The sequence below is a fragment of the Drosophila persimilis genome, unplaced genomic scaffold (assembly GCF_003286085.1).
Source record: "Drosophila persimilis strain 14011-0111.01,24,50 unplaced genomic scaffold, DperRS2 tig00000676-arrow-arrow-pilon, whole genome shotgun sequence".
Lineage (NCBI taxonomy): Eukaryota > Metazoa > Arthropoda > Insecta > Diptera > Drosophilidae > Drosophila > Drosophila persimilis.
In genome coordinates this window covers 749,675-769,080 of record NW_020825332.1, presented here as the reverse complement: position 1 = coordinate 769,080, position 19,406 = coordinate 749,675, and the positions used below count along the sequence as shown (strand labels likewise).

Genomic DNA, 19,406 nt, shown 5'->3' with positions numbered 1-19,406 from the left:
ACAATTATTAAATACAATTTTACACCTGTATTCACTCACGCAAATGGATAATTTTGTCGTGTTTCTGAAGACTATGAGCATTGGCACTCAGCTTTTGTCAGCTAGCACTGGTAGAATGTGAACAACGTAACACAGCATTGCTGAGAGCCACGATCACATGGCGGTTCTTTCAAATACATTTCGATCATTTTTCGATGGTAGACATCCAATTGAATAATTCCTCATAAGATCCACAGTATATCCAATGTATATACCCATATATGCATAAGATTAAAGCCAATTTCCACACGATCCCAGAAATATTAAGAGGAGAGAAGAAAGAAAGAAAATGGTTTCACGAACTTACGATCCATTTAATGAAATTAAAACAAACATTTAACCGAAAATTTAGATGAAAAGCGAATGGAAAAACTAGAAAAATATGATAACAAAAAAATGCAAAAGAATGGAAAAAGAGAAAGGAGAAAAGAGAAACTTTACTACGCCGAAAAGTCCTACAAGCCTACACTTTTAATAAAAATATATACGATACGATACGATATATCTCGATGTCTATGGATCAAAGTTGATATAGGAAGGAAAGCCGAAAATAGCCCGAAGTATTGCGAAACGAAACCGAACAGAAAACCGCAGACAATGAATAACTAAACAAAGTGTAGAGATTAATTTACTAATTAATAACTAATTAATAAAGAGAAAGGAAAAGAAGGGTGAGTCCAGCTAAAATATCGAGGCGAAGTCGAAACGAAATCGCTGAATCAGCTACATATACACGCATATACATATATGTATGATATTTAAATATATAACTAAATATAATTTACGTAAACAGGCCTAATTTCAACTACCTCCAAAACTGTTTTTTAAATTAAACAATTAAATTCTAAACGAAGATCGGATCGAGTCTATGAATTATACGAATTATGTTTAGCCGAAAACTAAACGAGAACTAATTATAAATCAAATGAAAAACCAAAAACAGAAACGAAAACAAAAACAAAAACAAAAGCGACAAAGGATAAATTATAAATTATAAATTATAGTAAATCAATTGATTGAATTACGTTTTTTAAAATTCAAACAGATCGATTAATTCAAACAAAACAACAAATCAACAATCATTGACAAGTAATTAATTTTACATTTTATATGATATATATGATATATATATATAGTACGGTACGATACGATATATGTAGATATTTATTAATTCTGATATATATATGGTATCTGTACATTTAAATCGAGAATACAAATGGAAACGCACACGAGCTGCGTTTTGAAAATGCGAAGCCGTCGACTGATATTTATAACAAAAAAAAAATTATAACATTAAATAACGAACAAAAACAAAGCAAAGAAATTAATTTGTAAATACACTGAAAATGCTGGAGGAATGGCGCAGGCATCCTGGGAGACCATTATGTTAATGTAATCACACACCCACAAAACAGTTCCCCCCTTTACCCAGTCCCCACATCCCATATCCTTCCAGAAATCCAGAAATCGAATCGGAGTTATAATCGGATCCACTACGCAGAAAATTTTCACTCAAAACTAGCGAAATTTTTTAAAGCGCATTAAGCAAATCGTCACAGATACATAAATCTATATATATATATATCTAAATACATATATATTAAATGAATACCAATTATTGTTGTTGTCTCATATAAAAGAAAAAAACAAAACCAAACCAGAAACTGAAAGGGAAACCAAAACGAAAGCAAATTAAAATATATTTCCAAAATATATCTAGAATATAAACTTTGAAAGCCAAAAAATTACACAAAAAAAAAAAAACAAGGTTTTTACTTTAAAATGGGTTTACTGGGTGCAGCAGATTTGTTGCGTGTCAACGGGAATATTTCAAATTCAAACCGCTCCATACAAACTGCAGTCAGCCATGTTTTCATGGAATTAAAATTGTATCCACGCAAAAAGCTGAGTGATACAAAAAGCCTGTCCAATTGCAACCTGACAATGGTTTACTTCCATAAAATTCATATTCAAATTGCATCTGCTAAATGCTTTCGTTACATACTCCCTCGCAGATTAAAAACCTATGATTGATTGTTCGTGTTTTTAGCCAACTAATGGCTATGACCAACACAAATAAAAAGCGGTCTGAACAGCTCTGTGTCATAGTGTGATAGTGCGGCTATCACAAAATATTATCTCGCAGAAAAAGCTTCGTAATAGTAGATAAATTACTGTCTAAGAAATCAGCAAAAATGTTCCACCTCATGAATCATCGTACGGCGGATGTATGGATGGAAGACCGATCCTAATCACTGCTGTGGCAGTTATGAGGACCACTACACGCCAGAATGATCAATCAATTTGCATTATTTTCGGGTGGCAAGAAGACACCAAGTAAGTAAGTAAGTAAGTAGCTATTGGACAGCAAGAGACTTTAGGACTGGAGGACGTGAAATTCTCACGTACTTCTTATCAATCGAGCGATATTGGGTTCGCTAGCAAACATATGTATATAGTACATCTGACCAAAGAACCGATTGCGGCTAAATGTTCAACATAAGCAAAGGGCGGACCTGCCACGCGCCCATTGAACGAGAGTCCGTTCAACTGGCAACAACGTGAAGGCGGCTTCAGAAGAGCTCCATTCATAAGATTCTATTAGCGGAAACAAGATAAATCGTATCGCTATCGGACGCAATCAGGCGCAGAAACAGAAACAGACGCAGACGCCTTGTTAAATTACGAGCAGCCATAAAAACAAGGCTGTTCCATCGGGAATTCAATCATAAGCGAATTATTAATTATGTCACAGCTGTACGAACTGTCGGAGGTGGCCGAGCAGAATGGCAAGAAGGGGAAGCCCTGCTGGATCATCATCAAGGGCAACGTTTACGATGTGACCAAGTTCCTGAGCGAGCATCCGGGCGGGGAGGATCTGCTGCTCGAATACGGCGGCAAAGATGCCAGCAAGGCCTTCAGGCAAGCCGGACACTCGTCGGATGCCGAAAAGGATTTGAAGAACTTTAAAATTGGTGAACTTCGAGCGACTACAACTCCGACAACGACAACGACAACGACGGCGCCCATTCAAGTGCAGCCCACGTTAAAGGACCAGGACAAGGAGAAGAGGGTCAGCAGTCCAGTACCTGCGGACGATGCGGAACCGATGAAGAAGAGCTCTGGCTTCCTCTGTTGCTGCTAGTGGATAGTGTAGAAACGTAGGAAGTTAAAGGTCAAATAATTGATTTATTAACATAATTAATTAGTGTAATTAACGTTTAGCTAGGATACGACCTCTCTCATCCCATCCGCATTTAGAGCTAAGCAAACAAAACTCGCCATCGCCTAAGCCTAAGAAGATCTAAGAACTCTGCATACCTCGATCAAATAAATTGCAATTACAGATTCAACCAACAATTATGCTAGACTATTGAATGATCCTTTCGTCCCGAGTCGTCCTGATCCGCTGGGGGAGCAGCCCCCGCTGAGATATCTTGGAATACACTGCACGCAGAGTCGAAGGTATCCGTGGCGAAGTTAGACACGTTTACCGTGTGATTGCGGAGGTAGTGATAGAAACGACTCGACTTGCGCTCCTGGCCCACGCGCTCCTTCTCGCTGCGACAAATGGAGCGCAGCACGGGCTCATAGTCGAGGGCCTTGGAGGAGGCAGAGCGCAGCTGCCCAATGCCCAGGTGCTCGCCGATGCTCACCCTATCCAAACATAAAATAACAATTTCTATATTCATTCCTGTACATATTTGGTTTATATGAAGACCTACCTTTGTGCTGGCTTGTCGAACAGGTTGTAGGCACACTCCTTGGCCGCCAGGCCAGTGAGAGCCTGCTCCACCAGCATATGGGAGATGTCCTCCGACAGGTACAGCTGCAGGCGATCGCAGCAGTCCTGGTTGGCATCCATCAGGGCGGCCAGCGAGATGTTGTCGTAGAAGGCGGCCAGAGTGGCGAGCGGAGAGCACTCCTCGCTGTTCCGCTGGCTGGTGGCACTGCTTAGCCAGGCCTTCTTCGGGGAGCGAGACTTCCTCTTGGCATTGGCCCTAGTGGCGGCGGCAGGCGGCTGCTGTTCTTTAAGCAGAGGCGATGTGGCCATCAGCTCGGAGAGATTCAGGCGCAGCAGACGAAAGTCCACGGGAAAGGGAATCCGATGCTGAACATTCTGGGAGCAAGTGAAGAACTCAAACAGACGCTGGTGTATGTGACAGCTATCCACAGTGGCCAGGCGTGTGGAGGATTTGCCGGGGGACTGCTTTAAAGACTGTGACTGCTGGCCCTTCAGGTCGCCGCCACTTTGGATGTAGAACTGCAGCTCCATGAGGGTCTTGCGCAGGTTCTGTTGGTTGTACAGATACAGGGATATCAGCTCGTCCAGCTCGATAGGACAGTTCTCCATGAGAGCCAGCACAGCCAGGAATCGTGAGATATTCAGGGCATTAGGGGCCTGGAAGTGGATCTGGTTCTGCTGCATCAGCCGCTGCAGATGGGCGCAGTTTGGGTCGGAGGCCACCACCACCACGGGCCGCTTCGAGCTGGCCGCCAGCGTGTAGATGGCATCTGTGAAACCCGCGTCCATGTTGTCGAACAGAATGTCCGCATCTTCGATGAGAATCAGCGACTTCCGCACAGGCTCCACGCCCGCTGGATCCCCCTGCTGTTGCTGCTGTAGCTGCTGCTTCTTGGCCTTGAGGCCACTCTTTTGTAGCTTCTGCAGCAGCTGCTGGGAGGATCCACCCCCCATCTTGCTGTCCTTGCGTATCTGATGCGACTGCGTGGCCTCCTGCAGCTCCTGGATGAGCTTCTTGCCCGTCCGCTTCATCCCCGCATTGATCTCCAGCACATTGAAGTTCATGTCGTTTGCCAGGGCGATGACAGCGTTGGTCTTCCCACTCGATGAGGGGCCCACCAGGACCATGGTGTTGCTGTTGGCCCCCACCGAGCTGGAGTCGTTGCCAAAGTCAAAGGAGGAGTCGTCGAAGGTCTGCGAGCTACGGCCGCCGTTGCCATTCCAGCCGGAGAGGAACTCTCGCAGCTCGTGCACTGGCGTCAGATTGACCAAGACTTGTTCAAACAGCAGTGGCTTATACTTTTCGGTGAAGAGGAGCTCTCCATTCGGGGCCGAGAGCGGGGGCTGGGCTTCCTCCGTGCTGCCGTGATCGAATTGTTCTATCGAGCGCAGTGTCCGCCTGGTGACGACAAACGATTCGCCCATCTGTTGCGTGTCCTGGGCGGAATCGATGGCGCTGAAGTGGCGGTACTTCTCCCTCATCTGGTTGTAGCACTTGAAGGTGGGGAAGCGCTCGAACTCGTTCTTCCAGAGCTTCACAAAAGCCCGCTTGTTGTCCAGCTGCGGCAGGGTCGTGTATGCCACCTTGTTTGTACTCTTGTTGTAGGCTTGATGCCAGTCCGATGCCTGGCAATTGGTGAAGCTACTTGCCTTGGAACGCCTCTTGCCAGATGGCAGAGACACCACCTCCCCGTCATCTTCTTTTCTCAGTGAAAAGGGAAGTCCCACACAAGGTCCCTGTATCGTTTCATAGCTCTCACAGCCCACGTGGGCTATGCTGGGAAATGCCTCGTAGCTCTCCTCGTAGTACTGCTCAAAGTTCTTCTGCCGGCTCTGCTCCTGCCTGATCTGCTCGGGCACGCCTGATTGGAGGAATGCCTGACGAGCCTTGAGGACAGATGGATCCGGACTGGGCTTAGGCAGCTGCCGGACAAAGAGCGGCGCCAGCTTCTTTGGTGTGGACACCGGATTACTGCTGTCCAGATCAATGATCTCAATGGATGATTCCTCCGCTTTTTGGCTCTTTTTTGCTGCGGCAGCTGCCTCGCTTTTGCTTTGCTTTGCGGGGCTCGTCTCCAGGTCGTAGTCGTATCGAGACTTTCCCGCACAAGAGCGACGCGGTCGCCCCGGAGGTGTACCCGTTGATTCCACATCGATGGATACCGTCTCCACAATGCTTTTCTTACGCTGCGGTCGCCGCTTTGGTGTGTCCATTGGGGGGGTTGCTATCGTCACGGGCAATTCTTTCGGCGACTCCACTTTGGGAAAGTAGCCCAACAGACTGTCCCGCTTCTTGGTGGGAGAGGAGAGCTTTGCTAGGAATTCCGTCGTGTCCGCGTTCTGGGCATCCACACTGACCACCTCCACATCCACTAAGCTGATCCGGCGTGTCCGGGGCCTACCCCGACCTCGTTTCACGGGAACTGTAGGAGCCGACGATGCGGCTGGTAGCTCCTTTGGCTCAGTCTTTGTCGTCAGCATTTTCTTCAATCTGCATAAACAATTCAATTAATTAGTTAGATGGAACTTCTTACGAGTCTACCGACTGAATCTCACCTCTTGGCCCTCTGGTCCATTTGCTCCTCAATGTAGTCCTCCCTCGCTTCTTCTTGCAGTCGCCGTTTGGCTCCTCCCTTGCGTTCGTTCCACTCCTGCAGCAATTGCTTGCGCTTGGATGTCGCAGTGCCTGCAGCAGGATCCTCTGCCAGATCGGCAGGGGACTCGGAGGCATCCTTGCCACCATCGTTGACGCCTATGGATCGGTTTCTGGCATTCATCATGAACTCGAATACATTAGTGGCACTTTTGGCCTTGGCTGGCGGAGCTGTTGCCCCATTTTCTGGCTTCCCAGCTTTGGAAAAGTGCTTCAGTATGCTCTGGTGTTCGGCCACGGGGGTGCTGCACTTGAGGGGACTCGACTTCCGCTTGCCATTCTTCAGGCCGTTTTCCTGGGCGACCTTTTCTCTCAACGGCTGGGGCTTTGACTCCCTGACATCCATTCCTGGTGGCCTCTCTTCGGCTTCGGCCAGCAGGGCGGCACGGCGTTTCTCCTCGCGCTTCCGCTTGTGCTTCTCGCGATGCTTCTTCTTCACCGAGTAGAGGACCTCCTCCATGTTCTGCAGGATGAGCTTGGACTTGGCACTGGGCGGTGCTCGCAGCACAAATGGGGACGTGGGCTCTAGCTCCAGTTGCTGCAATCCATTTCCGGTGGGAGTTCTGGGCGGACTCGTGGTTTCGGCAGCTTCCGCCGCTGTTGCTTCTACTGCTGCACTCGTTGTTGTTGTTGCAATGTGCTCTCTTGTAAGACAATTTACATCAGTCATTTTCTTGGTTGCTTCGCTGGAGATTTTAATACATGACTATTTTGGAGTGTGTGCGTGTGTGGGGGTCTGTGTGTAGGTGTCTGGGTGTGTGTAAGCGGGTAAAATACAGAAGCCAAACTTATAAAATTGCAATAAACAATGCGCAAAGCATACTAAAATACAATAATAATGAATGGTGTACCTTGCGACCAAACGATTTCTTTACACTTTCACACGCACACACACTTCCGCAGTCGCGATGGCTTTGGGCACACTCTACTTTTAAAACATTTAAACACTTTAATTTTTCAACTTTTTAAAATGTTTTAAACATTTTAAGTGCATTTCTTGACACAAAAAAAAAGGACTGTAATGTGCTGTAGGAAAAAGGCGCGAATAAATTGTGTTGCAAAACGTTCCATCCGTGCGGCCTTTTCAAACACTCCTTCTGGTATTTCGTGCCACCCAATAGAGCAATTTAAAAGCAATGGTGCTAAATTGCCAGGAATTGGATTTAAAATGATGAAACTTTAGGAATTCTAGCGCAATTCAGGTGGTGGCCGATATACGAGAAGAATTTACATAGTTTTACTTAAATATTTCACCTGTTTATTTATTCGGTATATTTATGGTATATTTCGAAAATGAGATCAGACTGCGGTCACACTGGTTCCAATGAACACAAAAAAATAATTACAAAATTTAATTGAAGAAATATAAAATGTCCACCTATTATTTTGTCATTGTTGGCCACAATGATAATCCCATCTACGAAAAGGAGTTTAGCACTGTCAACAAGGAATTCAGGGTAGAATATTGCCACAAAATGATACTGGCATCCATCTGAAACGCTCCATCCTCTCTTTTGCATTGCAGAAAGAGGACCACAGACACCTGAGCCAGTTCATTGCTCACGCTGCCTTGGACCTGGTGGACGAGCACAAATGGAAAACGGCAAATATGCAGCTGAAGTCCATCGACCGCTTCAATCAATGGTTCGTCTCCGCCTTCATCACCGCCAGCCAGATACGCTTCATCATTGTGCACGACAACAAGAACGATGAGGGCATCAAGAGTTTCTTCAACGAGATGTATGATACGTATATTAAGCATTCCATGAACGCCTTCTACAAGATCAACACGGTCATCAAGTCGCCAATGTTCGAGAAAAAGGCCGAGATCTTCGGGCGAAAGTTTTTGCTATCATGAAGCTGTTAGTGAATAAGCAGTGTACATAATATAAATTTGATTTAATTTATTTAGAAAACCAGTCTAATGACACGAAAATAGCTTATCTCTTGATGGTTTAGTTTTATTCTTGTTCCTTTCAATGCGCCTTCGAATCAAATCTAAAACGATTTAACGCCTTTTCCCCCCCAGAAACAATTCCAAACTAATGTGTGGTAGGATGGATAAGCGCATGCAAATGGAATCGATTGGAGGTTAAAGCAACAATATAGTACGGAATTGTAATGGGTGTTCAAAAAAAAATCTCTTTAAATGTTGTTCAATACAAGAGACTAGCGTCCAGGCTTAGTGCTTCTTGTTCTTGCCAGCGCGTTCGTATTTGCTCTTGGACTGGTGCCACAGGCCAAGGGGGATGGCCAGGGAAGGCAGGGTCATGACGGCGAAGGCCACCCAGTCGAAGAAGTGGGATGAGAAGCGCTTGTTGTACTCGTTAAGGTTGACAATGCCACCCTCACCGGGCTCCGAGCTGATGGCCAGTTGGAGCTGAAAGCACATGAATCCTTAGACCAAGTAGGCGACTAAAGAAATCAGTGACTTACCGCCTCAGCTTCCTCGACGGGCTTGTAAGACACCTCGGCGGCTGTGAAGTTGAAGTAGCCGAAGGCCTTGGGGCGCACCACCACCACATGGGTGAAGTTGGTCTGGGGGGCAATCCGCTCCACGGTCGCGGTGGGCTGGCCACCAACCACCTCGAATGCCTCCGGATGGAAGCCATTATCTACCAGAGCGACGTTGGTGGCAGCACCATTGCCCACATTGAAGATGGTATAGCGCACCAGCAGATCGCTCTTTTCCACCAGGTATTTGTTCAGAATCTGCTTTGACACCAGAAGGCGGGCACGTGTCTCGTCCTCGGACAAGCAAACGCTAAACACCGCAAACAGCGCGCACAGGGCGATGATTTGTTTGAACATACTGCAAGAGAGGAGAAAATGTTTGAACGTTTCACTTTTTTGTTGACGTGGAAGGGCAGCCACTGTAATGGGAAGGGAAGCCACAAAGGGCAGCATCTCTCGATGTTGTTGTGCTGTTCTATCACACAAACACAAACACTACGAGACATCAGCGGGATTGTCCTTTTTCATCATCTATCAACTTACTTGGATATTAGTTATTTCTTTATTTAAAAGAGCGACGCGACTGCTTTCTCGATTGACGGTTCGTGACGTGGAAGTGGAACGCGGAACGGGCACTCGGCTGTCAAACTTCGGAACAGCCAGTATGACCGTGGGAAATTAAGAAAACAGAGGTATTTTTGTGCGACAGCTATCGGCGTTTTATTTTGAATTTTAGAGCATAGAGCATCCCACTCTCACTGCATGCTTTTCCCAATGGGTTTTCTTGCTTGTCTCGCACTCTTTAATTCAAATGAAGTGTAGTTTAATATGTCCAATCTGTCCGCCACTAGTAATACAGTATATTGGTGTCAGTTCATACAAAGAAAATGTACCAAACAAATTTGCTATATTGCTTCCCAGGCTCGCGTCGCGTCATAAGCTGCCCATTATGAAATTTTACAAGGTGGTGTATTGCGACAACGCGCTCCCTTTTCGGGGCTTAAATACTAGGATGGATCTACATGAAGAATTTGTATTTTTGTTTGAATTTTTATTATATATTAAAAGCTTTAGCTCAAGTTGGTATTCTGTTTCAATAAAGGGGGGTTAAGTGAGCTAAGTTCTGTCTTTTATTGGTATATTTAAAACGACACGATATATTTCGGTATATTTTATCGATAAGAAAATTTTGAACTTTTTCTTTCTCTCTCTACAAGCCGTCGATCGTGAGAAAAACAAAAAATAACTGTGGTCTCTGTCACTGGTATAATACTCATAGTAGCCATTGTAATAATATTGAAAAATTTAAAGGAAATAATCATGAAAAAACAGGAAAACGAATTTCCGCGGGAGTCATCGCCATCTTTTTTTGGCGAGAGCTCGAACTGCTTTCCACTTTCAGGGAGCTTGAATAAAACTGCCCTACACAACAGGTTAGTAACAGGAGTGTCTCGCTTATTAAAAGATGATTTAAAACACTTGTTCCCAACAGCCGGCATAGTTTTTCGGGGCGATCCTCCCAATCTATACCCGGCATCCGGTCGGGCTACAATGTTGTGAAGTGCTTTGGTTTCCCCCTGCCCGTCGTAGTGAACGAGGCCTTGACCTCTGTGGGATCTGCTGCAGGAACGGTTTCTGCGAAGGTTGCCCAAAATGGTTTGGCTTGGGTACGAGTATAAGCACGGGTCGAAAAATGATTTGGTCTGGAATTAAATTTCCGCCCTTTTTCAGGTTGTGCACGGCCGCCGACTACTAATTTGGCAGTACAAAGAGTCGTCCAAGGATGCCAAGAACCCTACACGGGAAGGTGGCTTCCCTCAATGCCGCGAACTACAACTGCCCTACTCCGACTTGGGGTACAACAGTGAGTTGATTAGTGTATTCCAGACAGACGGCCAGCAAATGGCATCCTGCATAGCAGTTTCTGCAACGGGAGATGTGCGCTATTGGCCATCTATTGCCCACGACGGGAATACCGTGAATCTACCGATCCTAACAGGTCAGGACTTCGTTCAGATTATAAATCTACCATTGCAAGAGGGCTACCTTGCTGTGACCTCAACTTGCACTTTGGTATTTCTCAGCGTAGGCCTCACCAACGGCCGATACTCGTTGCACCACAAGACCATAAAGCCGGCCACCAGTTTGCTTGGTGGCTTTGGCAGCGACAAGGATCCGGTGAGGCTTGCATTTCCATTTAAAAAGGTTCCTCAAATAATATAAAATATATTTTCCAGCTCTTGGTTGGCATGTGCTGCGAGAGAAATTCTCCTGAAAGTGAAACCGTGGTGACTGTGCTCTCGGATCGTTCGATCCAACGCTGGAGTTTGCCGAGCAAAGGGAATACAGAACATTTACTCCACGAGGATGAAGAGGTGGTGCTCCGGATTCGCGAGGAGTTTAAGAAAATGTTCTGGAATCTCCGTACTCCCGCGGACAATGTGGAAATCGAGTTGCATCTGCTGGACTTTCATATCGTTGATGACAAGGCTTACATATTGGCTGGAGCTGTTAACGCTGCCCACGCTCCACAGATGTGCTATGCCGTTGGTAAGTATTGAATTTGTCATTCAACATGAACAATACTTAATACTATTTCTAGCTGTGGCCAGTGTCCAAGCGAACAGCATACTTCTGGAGTCATTCACACCCCTTAAGTTGAATAAATTCTACAACGCCAAGACCAAAGAGGATTGCTTCAGCCTTCGCTTCATAATAGGGAGCAGCCACATCTACCTCTACACCCCAAAGGTGGTCTATCCGTTGCTCTTGGCAAACGCCGTACCCACAGCCGAGATTGAGGCGGAGAAGATTGAATTTCATTTGCACGACGATCGAATCCTATGTGCCGCCGTCTACAGTCGCCTGCCGCTGTTCTTTAGCCGCACACACGGACTGGTTTCCATCACGCCCGGCGACTTTGATGCCAACGAGCTGCATAATATGAGCACCGGCAATACACCAGATCTGTTTAAACCAGCTATGCTCGGTAGTTTCAGTGCACCCGATCAGTCTGCACTGACCGCAGTAACTGACAGCAGAAACAATCTGCACATGTTCGAACTGGATCCGGATGAGCTATACAGCGATCGACGTGACAAAGTGGGCCAGTTAAAGGCTGCCTTCGTGTACCACCTGAAGCGTAATAACAGCATGGTGAAGACCATTATCGGGGAGCTTCTGCGCACTGTCAATGAGCCCGATCAATGTAGTGCACCCTTGGATGCCTACAAGTTGGATAGGTATGGACACTTGAATTTTTACTAAAATACTATAAGCTATCAGATACTTCCATTTCCATAAGAATTGTCATCACAATAGCGGAGGACTTGGCCGAGGATCTTCCAATCGCCGATCCACGCTGGGAGGAGGCCCTGGGCGATCACGATGGCAATCGTCATGCGTTGGGGAGCTCACGCTCCATGCAAATAATCAATCAGCTACGTGACAAAACCCTTGCCTTCGATCACTTTGTCTCATTTCTTCATGCCAGCGGCGTTTGGGAGAAGGTGAGTATTATTGCTCTTCTTATTCCTATTTTTTTGAATTTATCTTGCGTCATTCTTTTCAGCTCAATGCCATACCCTGTGGTAGTAATGTGCTGAAGCCGACCAGTTTTATATTGTCCGATATTAGCGAGAAAATAGTGGCTGCCATGGCACTCCGTTCCTTGCAGGCCAAACAACCAAAAATCATCGAGCATGCCATCGATGCCACTGTCGCCATGTGGGATGAGAAGCCCAATGGCAACATAACCACCCAGGATATATTCTATGTGAAACTGTGCAAATTCCAGTTTGTATTTAAAGCCCTAGCCGAAATGGCTGACCATCAGATTTCAGCTCAGAGAGATACCACGGTAATGGTGGCCCAATTTCTCAACGATACCAATTCCATCGTCCTGGATACACTGGGCCAGGTGTTTATGCATCGTGAGCAGCAGGCGAACCACTTCATACCGCACAATGACCGACTGGCCGCCTGCGAAAACCTTCCCTGGACGGCCATGTCGGGAAGTGCTGGTGTGCGGGACACTCTCAACCGACTTATAGACCTCAGCCTGCGCTATGGTTCCCAGTGCATCAGTGAGACGGAGCTAAGCCAGAAGTTGTACCAGCAAATATACGAGCTAGTGGACTTGGTGCTTGAGGGACGCAAGATCTACTTGGATAGTGTTCGAGGATCGGAGAAGGCTAATCTATTGCAGCGGCAGTTTGAGGTACAGCGCAGGGAACTCATCTCAGTCCTAAGTAAGTAGGTTTTCAGTATAACTGGGGCGTATTTCATATTCATTCCCTTTCCAGTCAAGGATCTTAAGTACGAGTATGCCGCTAAGTTGGCTGAAAAGTATCTGGACTTTCATAGTCTAGTGCTAATATGCGACGTGACGAATGACAAAGAACGTTTGGATGATTACATGCGCAAATACGAGGAGTTTGACTTCTCGCAGTTTGCCATCAGATGGTATCTGCGGCAGAAGCGACATGGCGAGGTATTCGAGCGCTTCAAGGACAACCCGGTAGCGCTGGCACAATTCATGCGTGACCATCCATCGCTGATCTGGATTCAGCTGATATTCAACGGCGACTACGAGCAGGCGGCAAAGGTGCTGTACGAGCTGGCGCAAAACGAGAATGTTGTTCAATACAAGAGACTAGCGTCCAGGCTTAGTGCTTCTTGTTCTTGCCAGCGCGTTCGTATTTGCTCTTGGACTGGTGCCACAGGCCAAGGGGGATGGCCAGGGAAGGCAGGGTCATGACGGCGAAGGCCACCCAGTCGAAGAAGTGGGATGAGAAGCGCTTGTTGTACTCGTTAAGGTTGACAATGCCACCCTCACCGGGCTCCGAGCTGATGGCCAGTTGGAGCTGAAAGCACATGAATCCTTAGACCAAGTAGGCGACTAAAGAAATCAGTGACTTACCGCCTCAGCTTCCTCGACGGGCTTGTAAGACACCTCGGCGGCTGTGAAGTTGAAGTAGCCGAAGGCCTTGGGGCGCACCACCACCACATGGGTGAAGTTGGTCTGGGGGGCAATCCGCTCCACGGTCGCGGTGGGCTGGCCACCAACCACCTCGAATGCCTCCGGATGGAAGCCATTATCTACCAGAGCGACGTTGGTGGCAGCACCATTGCCCACATTGAAGATGGTATAGCGCACCAGCAGATCGCTCTTTTCCACCAGGTATTTGTTCAGAATCTGCTTTGACACCAGAAGGCGGGCACGTGTCTCGTCCTCGGACAAGCAAACGCTAAACACCGCAAACAGCGCGCACAGGGCGATGATTTGTTTGAACATACTGCAAGAGAGGAGAAAATGTTTGAACGTTTCACTTTTTTGTTGACGTGGAAGGGCAGCCACTGTAATGGGAAGGGAAGCCACAAAGGGCAGCATCTCTCGATGTTGTTGTGCTGTTCTATCACACAAACACAAACACTACGAGACATCAGCGGGATTGTCCTTTTTCATCATCTATCAACTTACTTGGATATTAGTTATTTCTTTATTTAAAAGAGCGACGCGACTGCTTTCTCGATTGACGGTTCGTGACGTGGAAGTGGAACGCGGAACGGGCACTCGGCTGTCAAACTTCGGAACAGCCAGTATGACCGTGGGAAATTAAGAAAACAGAGGTATTTTTGTGCGACAGCTATCGGCGTTTTATTTTGAATTTTAGAGCATAGAGCATCCCACTCTCACTGCATGCTTTTCCCAATGGGTTTTCTTGCTTGTCTCGCACTCTTTAATTCAAATGAAGTGTAGTTTAATATGTCCAATCTGTCCGCCACTAGTAATACAGTATATTGGTGTCAGTTCATACAAAGAAAATGTACCAAACAAATTTGCTATATTGCTTCCCAGGCTCGCGTCGCGTCATAAGCTGCCCATTATGAAATTTTACAAGGTGGTGTATTGCGACAACGCGCTCCCTTTTCGGGGCTTAAATACTAGGATGGATCTACATGAAGAATTTGTATTTTTGTTTGAATTTTTATTATATATTAAAAGCTTTAGCTCAAGTTGGTATTCTGTTTCAATAAAGGGGGGTTAAGTGAGCTAAGTTCTGTCTTTTATTGGTATATTTAAAACGACACGATATATTTCGGTATATTTTATCGATAAGAAAATTTTGAACTTTTTCTTTCTCTCTCTACAAGCCGTCGATCGTGAGAAAAACAAAAAATAACTGTGGTCTCTGTCACTGGTATAATACTCATAGTAGCCATTGTAATAATATTGAAAAATTTAAAGGAAATAATCATGAAAAAACAGGAAAACGAATTTCCGCGGGAGTCATCGCCATCTTTTTTTGGCGAGAGCTCGAACTGCTTTCCACTTTCAGGGAGCTTGAATAAAACTGCCCTACACAACAGGTTAGTAACAGGAGTGTCTCGCTTATTAAAAGATGATTTAAAACACTTGTTCCCAACAGCCGGCATAGTTTTTCGGGGCGATCCTCCCAATCTATACCCGGCATCCGGTCGGGCTACAATGTTGTGAAGTGCTTTGGTTTCCCCCTGCCCGTCGTAGTGAACGAGGCCTTGACCTCTGTGGGATCTGCTGCAGGAACGGTTTCTGCGAAGGTTGCCCAAAATGGTTTGGCTTGGGTACGAGTATAAGCACGGGTCGAAAAATGATTTGGTCTGGAATTAAATTTCCGCCCTTTTTCAGGTTGTGCACGGCCGCCGACTACTAATTTGGCAGTACAAAGAGTCGTCCAAGGATGCCAAGAACCCTACACGGGAAGGTGGCTTCCCTCAATGCCGCGAACTACAACTGCCCTACTCCGACTTGGGGTACAACAGTGAGTTGATTAGTGTATTCCAGACAGACGGCCAGCAAATGGCATCCTGCATAGCAGTTTCTGCAACGGGAGATGTGCGCTATTGGCCATCTATTGCCCACGACGGGAATACCGTGAATCTACCGATCCTAACAGGTCAGGACTTCGTTCAGATTATAAATCTACCATTGCAAGAGGGCTACCTTGCTGTGACCTCAACTTGCACTTTGGTATTTCTCAGCGTAGGCCTCACCAACGGCCGATACTCGTTGCACCACAAGACCATAAAGCCGGCCACCAGTTTGCTTGGTGGCTTTGGCAGCGACAAGGATCCGGTGAGGCTTGCATTTCCATTTAAAAAGGTTCCTCAAATAATATAAAATATATTTTCCAGCTCTTGGTTGGCATGTGCTGCGAGAGAAATTCTCCTGAAAGTGAAACCGTGGTGACTGTGCTCTCGGATCGTTCGATCCAACGCTGGAGTTTGCCGAGCAAAGGGAATACAGAACATTTACTCCACGAGGATGAAGAGGTGGTGCTCCGGATTCGCGAGGAGTTTAAGAAAATGTTCTGGAATCTCCGTACTCCCGCGGACAATGTGGAAATCGAGTTGCATCTGCTGGACTTTCATATCGTTGATGACAAGGCTTACATATTGGCTGGAGCTGTTAACGCTGCCCACGCTCCACAGATGTGCTATGCCGTTGGTAAGTATTGAATTTGTCATTCAACATGAACAATACTTAATACTATTTCTAGCTGTGGCCAGTGTCCAAGCGAACAGCATACTTCTGGAGTCATTCACACCCCTTAAGTTGAATAAATTCTACAACGCCAAGACCAAAGAGGATTGCTTCAGCCTTCGCTTCATAATAGGGAGCAGCCACATCTACCTCTACACCCCAAAGGTGGTCTATCCGTTGCTCTTGGCAAACGCCGTACCCACAGCCGAGATTGAGGCGGAGAAGATTGAATTTCATTTGCACGACGATCGAATCCTATGTGCCGCCGTCTACAGTCGCCTGCCGCTGTTCTTTAGCCGCACACACGGACTGGTTTCCATCACGCCCGGCGACTTTGATGCCAACGAGCTGCATAATATGAGCACCGGCAATACACCAGATCTGTTTAAACCAGCTATGCTCGGTAGTTTCAGTGCACCCGATCAGTCTGCACTGACCGCAGTAACTGACAGCAGAAACAATCTGCACATGTTCGAACTGGATCCGGATGAGCTATACAGCGATCGACGTGACAAAGTGGGCCAGTTAAAGGCTGCCTTCGTGTACCACCTGAAGCGTAATAACAGCATGGTGAAGACCATTATCGGGGAGCTTCTGCGCACTGTCAATGAGCCCGATCAATGTAGTGCACCCTTGGATGCCTACAAGTTGGATAGGTATGGACACTTGAATTTTTACTAAAATACTATAAGCTATCAGATACTTCCATTTCCATAAGAATTGTCATCACAATAGCGGAGGACTTGGCCGAGGATCTTCCAATCGCCGATCCACGCTGGGAGGAGGCCCTGGGCGATCACGATGGCAATCGTCATGCGTTGGGGAGCTCACGCTCCATGCAAATAATCAATCAGCTACGTGACAAAACCCTTGCCTTCGATCACTTTGTCTCATTTCTTCATGCCAGCGGCGTTTGGGAGAAGGTGAGTATTATTGCTCTTCTTATTCCTATTTTTTTGAATTTATCTTGCGTCATTCTTTTCAGCTCAATGCCATACCCTGTGGTAGTAATGTGCTGAAGCCGACCAGTTTTATATTGTCCGATATTAGCGAGAAAATAGTGGCTGCCATGGCACTCCGTTCCTTGCAGGCCAAACAACCAAAAATCATCGAGCATGCCATCGATGCCACTGTCGCCATGTGGGATGAGAAGCCCAATGGCAACTTAACCACCCAGGATATATTCTATGTGAAACTGTGCAAATTCCAGTTTGTATTTAAAGCCCTAGCCGAAATGGCTGACAATCAGATTTCAGCTCAGAGAGATACCACGGTAATGGTGGCCCAATTTCTCAACGATACCAATTCCATCGTCCTGGATACACTGGGCCAGGTGTTTATGCATCGTGAGCAGCAGGCGAACCACTTCACACCGCACAATGACCGACTGGCCGCCTGCGAAAACCTTCCCTGGACGGCCATGTCGGGAAGTGCTGGTGTGCGGGACACTCTCAACCGACTTATAGACCTCAGCCTGCGCTATGGTTCCCAGTGCATCAGTGAGACGGAGCTAAGCCAGAAGTTGTACCAGCAAATATACGAGCTAGTGGACTTGGTGCTTGAGGGACGCAAGATCTACTTGGATAGTGTTCGAGGATCGGAGAAGGCTAATCTATTGCAGCGGCAGTTTGAGGTACAGCGCAGGGAACTCATCTCAGTCCTAAGTAAGTAGGTTTTCAGTATAACTGGGGCGTATTTCATATTCATTCCCTTTCCAGTCAAGGATCTTAAGTACGAGTATGCCGCTAAGTTGGCTGAAAAGTATCTGGACTTTCATAGTCTAGTGCTAATATGCGACGTGACGAATGACAAAGAACGTTTGGATGATTACATGCGCAAATACGAGGAGTTTGACTTCTCGCAGTTTGCCATCAGATGGTATCTGCGGCAGAAGCGACATGGCGAGGTATTCGAGCGCTTCAAGGACAACCCGGTAGCGTTGGCACAATTCATGCGTTACCATCCATCGCTGGTCTGGATTCAGCTGATATTCAACGGCGACTACGAGCAGGCGGCAAAGGTGCTGTACGAGCTGGCGCAAAACGAGAAGGAGATTGTGGCGCGCAAAAAGACAATGTTGTCTCTGGCCAAGCTGGCTGCTTTTGCGGCGCCCGACACCGACCTGACGTCGCAGATGGAGAAGATCAATGCTGATCTAAGGCTCATCGAGTATCAGCTGCAGTTGAGCCATGACGTACTGCAAAACTTTGGCCTCGACCCAGTAGAACAGAAAGTTCTCAAAGCTGAGGATATTATCGATGTAAGTCGTAGTGTCGTAAGTCCATAGTGTCGTACATTATTTAATATTATTCAATAATCCACAGCTATACATCGCCGATGAAAACAAAAGTGCCACCGACGTAGAGTTTGGCAAGGCCTTGGAGCTGCTGAGCTTTGTGGAACAGCCCTACGATCTGCGCCACAAGATCTGGTGTGCGGCCATACGCCGCGACAACTGGATCTATGATCCCAATAATGCCGTGGAATGCATGCAGAAGCTACTATTCTTCAAAATCATTGCAATCTCACAGGTGAAGGGCCAGGAAGGCAACAATTTTCTGCCACCCATGGAGGAATTCCTGGAGAGCACAGAACTGGACGACCTGCCGCAGAACAAGTCGTTCCAGAATCTCTTGAAACTGACTTACGAGTATATGGCCGATAGGTTCAAACAGCCACAAGACATGAAAGTCTAATTATGTTGTGCATACACAAGCATTTACATTTATTAAACTTTGAACCAAAAGTTCAAGATGATGTGTAGGGGTTTGGGTTTTTGTGACTTATGGCGTGGCGTGGTGAACAGAGTGCTTTCTACTGGAAAGTGTGATATCAGAAGAGTCTGCTCCCAAAATTGTATTGCTCTAGCTTTTGTAGTCTCTGATATTTAGGCTCTCATCGGAACGGATGGACAGACGAACAAACTTAGACTTAGACATGGGGTCGGAAACGCTTCCTTCTGGATGTTACACACATCCACTTCTACCATA

General features: G+C 46.5%; 7 protein-coding genes across 8 annotated transcripts; 4 read left to right on the top strand and 3 right to left on the bottom strand.

The window, feature by feature from the left end:
- Positions 1-2,560: 2,560 nt before the first annotated feature.
- On the top strand, positions 2,561-3,399 carry LOC6599799 (cytochrome b5). The gene has a single exon (XM_002024933.2). It carries the CDS (start codon positions 2,786-2,788, stop codon positions 3,182-3,184), a length of 399 nt encoding a protein of 132 aa, XP_002024969.1. The 5' UTR covers positions 2,561-2,785; the 3' UTR covers positions 3,185-3,399.
- LOC6599800 (ATPase family AAA domain-containing protein 5) lies at positions 3,209-7,394 on the bottom strand. Of its 2 annotated transcripts, XM_026991548.1 has the most exons (4): positions 7,289-7,394; positions 6,341-7,187; positions 3,765-6,275; positions 3,209-3,696 (listed from the first exon to the last, which is right to left on the bottom strand). In XM_026991548.1, exons 2-4 carry the CDS (start codon positions 7,105-7,107, stop codon positions 3,405-3,407), a joined length of 3,570 nt encoding a protein of 1,189 aa, XP_026847349.1. In that variant the 5' UTR covers positions 7,108-7,187; positions 7,289-7,394; the 3' UTR covers positions 3,209-3,404. The 2 variants fall into 2 exon arrangements, with proteins under 2 accessions (XP_026847349.1, XP_002024970.1); XM_002024934.2 differs by lacking the exon at positions 7,289-7,394 and having other exon boundaries at positions 6,341-7,258.
- Positions 7,395-7,795: 401 nt separating this feature from the next.
- On the top strand, positions 7,796-8,353 carry LOC6599801 (probable trafficking protein particle complex subunit 2). Its single transcript, XM_002024935.2, has 2 exons — positions 7,796-7,894; positions 7,963-8,353. Exons 1-2 carry the CDS (start codon positions 7,808-7,810, stop codon positions 8,293-8,295), a joined length of 420 nt encoding a protein of 139 aa, XP_002024971.1. The 5' UTR covers positions 7,796-7,807; the 3' UTR covers positions 8,296-8,353.
- A 24-nt stretch (positions 8,354-8,377) lies between these two features.
- LOC6599802 (translocon-associated protein subunit beta) lies at positions 8,378-14,433 on the bottom strand. The gene is made up of 4 exons (XM_002024936.2): positions 14,374-14,433; positions 13,813-14,188; positions 13,528-13,756; positions 8,378-8,588 (listed from the first exon to the last, which is right to left on the bottom strand). The coding sequence occupies exons 2-3, from the start codon at positions 14,185-14,187 to the stop codon at positions 13,559-13,561; spliced, it is 573 nt and encodes a 190-aa protein (XP_002024972.1). The 5' UTR covers position 14,188; positions 14,374-14,433; the 3' UTR covers positions 8,378-8,588; positions 13,528-13,558.
- Positions 8,381-9,493, bottom strand: LOC113566325 (translocon-associated protein subunit beta-like). The gene is made up of 3 exons (XM_026991488.1): positions 9,435-9,493; positions 8,874-9,249; positions 8,381-8,817 (listed from the first exon to the last, which is right to left on the bottom strand). The coding sequence occupies exons 2-3, from the start codon at positions 9,246-9,248 to the stop codon at positions 8,620-8,622; spliced, it is 573 nt and encodes a 190-aa protein (XP_026847289.1). The 5' UTR covers position 9,249; positions 9,435-9,493; the 3' UTR covers positions 8,381-8,619.
- Positions 10,177-13,524, top strand: LOC113566336 (nuclear pore complex protein Nup133-like; the record flags this gene model as incomplete). Its single annotated transcript, XM_026991579.1, has 8 exons — positions 10,177-10,324; positions 10,384-10,558; positions 10,623-11,069; positions 11,129-11,441; positions 11,494-12,133; positions 12,196-12,400; positions 12,463-13,141; positions 13,196-13,524. Coding segments are annotated over exons 1-8 (2,901 nt in total), but the record flags the coding sequence as incomplete, so codon positions are not given.
- A 682-nt stretch (positions 14,434-15,115) lies between the features above and the next one.
- LOC6599803 (nuclear pore complex protein Nup133) lies at positions 15,116-19,162 on the top strand. The gene is made up of 9 exons (XM_002024937.2): positions 15,116-15,263; positions 15,323-15,497; positions 15,562-16,008; positions 16,068-16,380; positions 16,433-17,072; positions 17,135-17,339; positions 17,402-18,080; positions 18,135-18,676; positions 18,741-19,162. Exons 1-9 carry the CDS (start codon positions 15,151-15,153, stop codon positions 19,110-19,112), a joined length of 3,486 nt encoding a protein of 1,161 aa, XP_002024973.2. The 5' UTR covers positions 15,116-15,150; the 3' UTR covers positions 19,113-19,162.
- Positions 19,163-19,406: the final 244 nt, after the last annotated feature.

Bases quoted from the DNA above. Each gene is read 5' to 3' on its own strand.
- LOC6599802 (XM_002024936.2), bottom strand. From the start codon at position 14,187: ATGTTCAAACAAATCATCGCCCTGTGCGCGCTGTTTGCGGTGTTTAGC. The intron at 13,757-13,812 runs GTAAGTCACTGA...ATGTGCTTTCAG, and splicing joins CCGTCGAGGAAGCTGAGGCG to CTCCAACTGGCCATCAGCTC.
- LOC6599803 (XM_002024937.2), top strand. From the start codon at position 15,151: ATGAAAAAACAGGAAAACGAATTTCCGCGGGAGTCATCGCCATCTTTT. The intron at 17,340-17,401 runs GTGAGTATTATT...CATTCTTTTCAG, and splicing joins CCAGCGGCGTTTGGGAGAAG to CTCAATGCCATACCCTGTGG. The intron at 18,081-18,134 runs GTAAGTAGGTTT...TTCCCTTTCCAG, and splicing joins GGAACTCATCTCAGTCCTAA to TCAAGGATCTTAAGTACGAG.
- LOC113566325 (XM_026991488.1), bottom strand. From the start codon at position 9,248: ATGTTCAAACAAATCATCGCCCTGTGCGCGCTGTTTGCGGTGTTTAGC. The intron at 8,818-8,873 runs GTAAGTCACTGA...ATGTGCTTTCAG, and splicing joins CCGTCGAGGAAGCTGAGGCG to CTCCAACTGGCCATCAGCTC.
- LOC6599799 (XM_002024933.2), top strand. From the start codon at position 2,786: ATGTCACAGCTGTACGAACTGTCGGAGGTGGCCGAGCAGAATGGCAAG.
- LOC6599801 (XM_002024935.2), top strand. From the start codon at position 7,808: ATGTCCACCTATTATTTTGTCATTGTTGGCCACAATGATAATCCCATC. The intron at 7,895-7,962 runs GTAGAATATTGC...TTTGCATTGCAG, and splicing joins CTGTCAACAAGGAATTCAGG to AAAGAGGACCACAGACACCT.
- LOC6599800 (XM_026991548.1), bottom strand. From the start codon at position 7,107: ATGACTGATGTAAATTGTCTTACAAGAGAGCACATTGCAACAACAACA. The intron at 6,276-6,340 runs GTGAGATTCAGT...TTGTTTATGCAG, and splicing joins ATGGACCAGAGGGCCAAGAG to ATTGAAGAAAATGCTGACGA. The intron at 3,697-3,764 runs GTAGGTCTTCAT...ATGTTTGGATAG, and splicing joins TTCGACAAGCCAGCACAAAG to GGTGAGCATCGGCGAGCACC.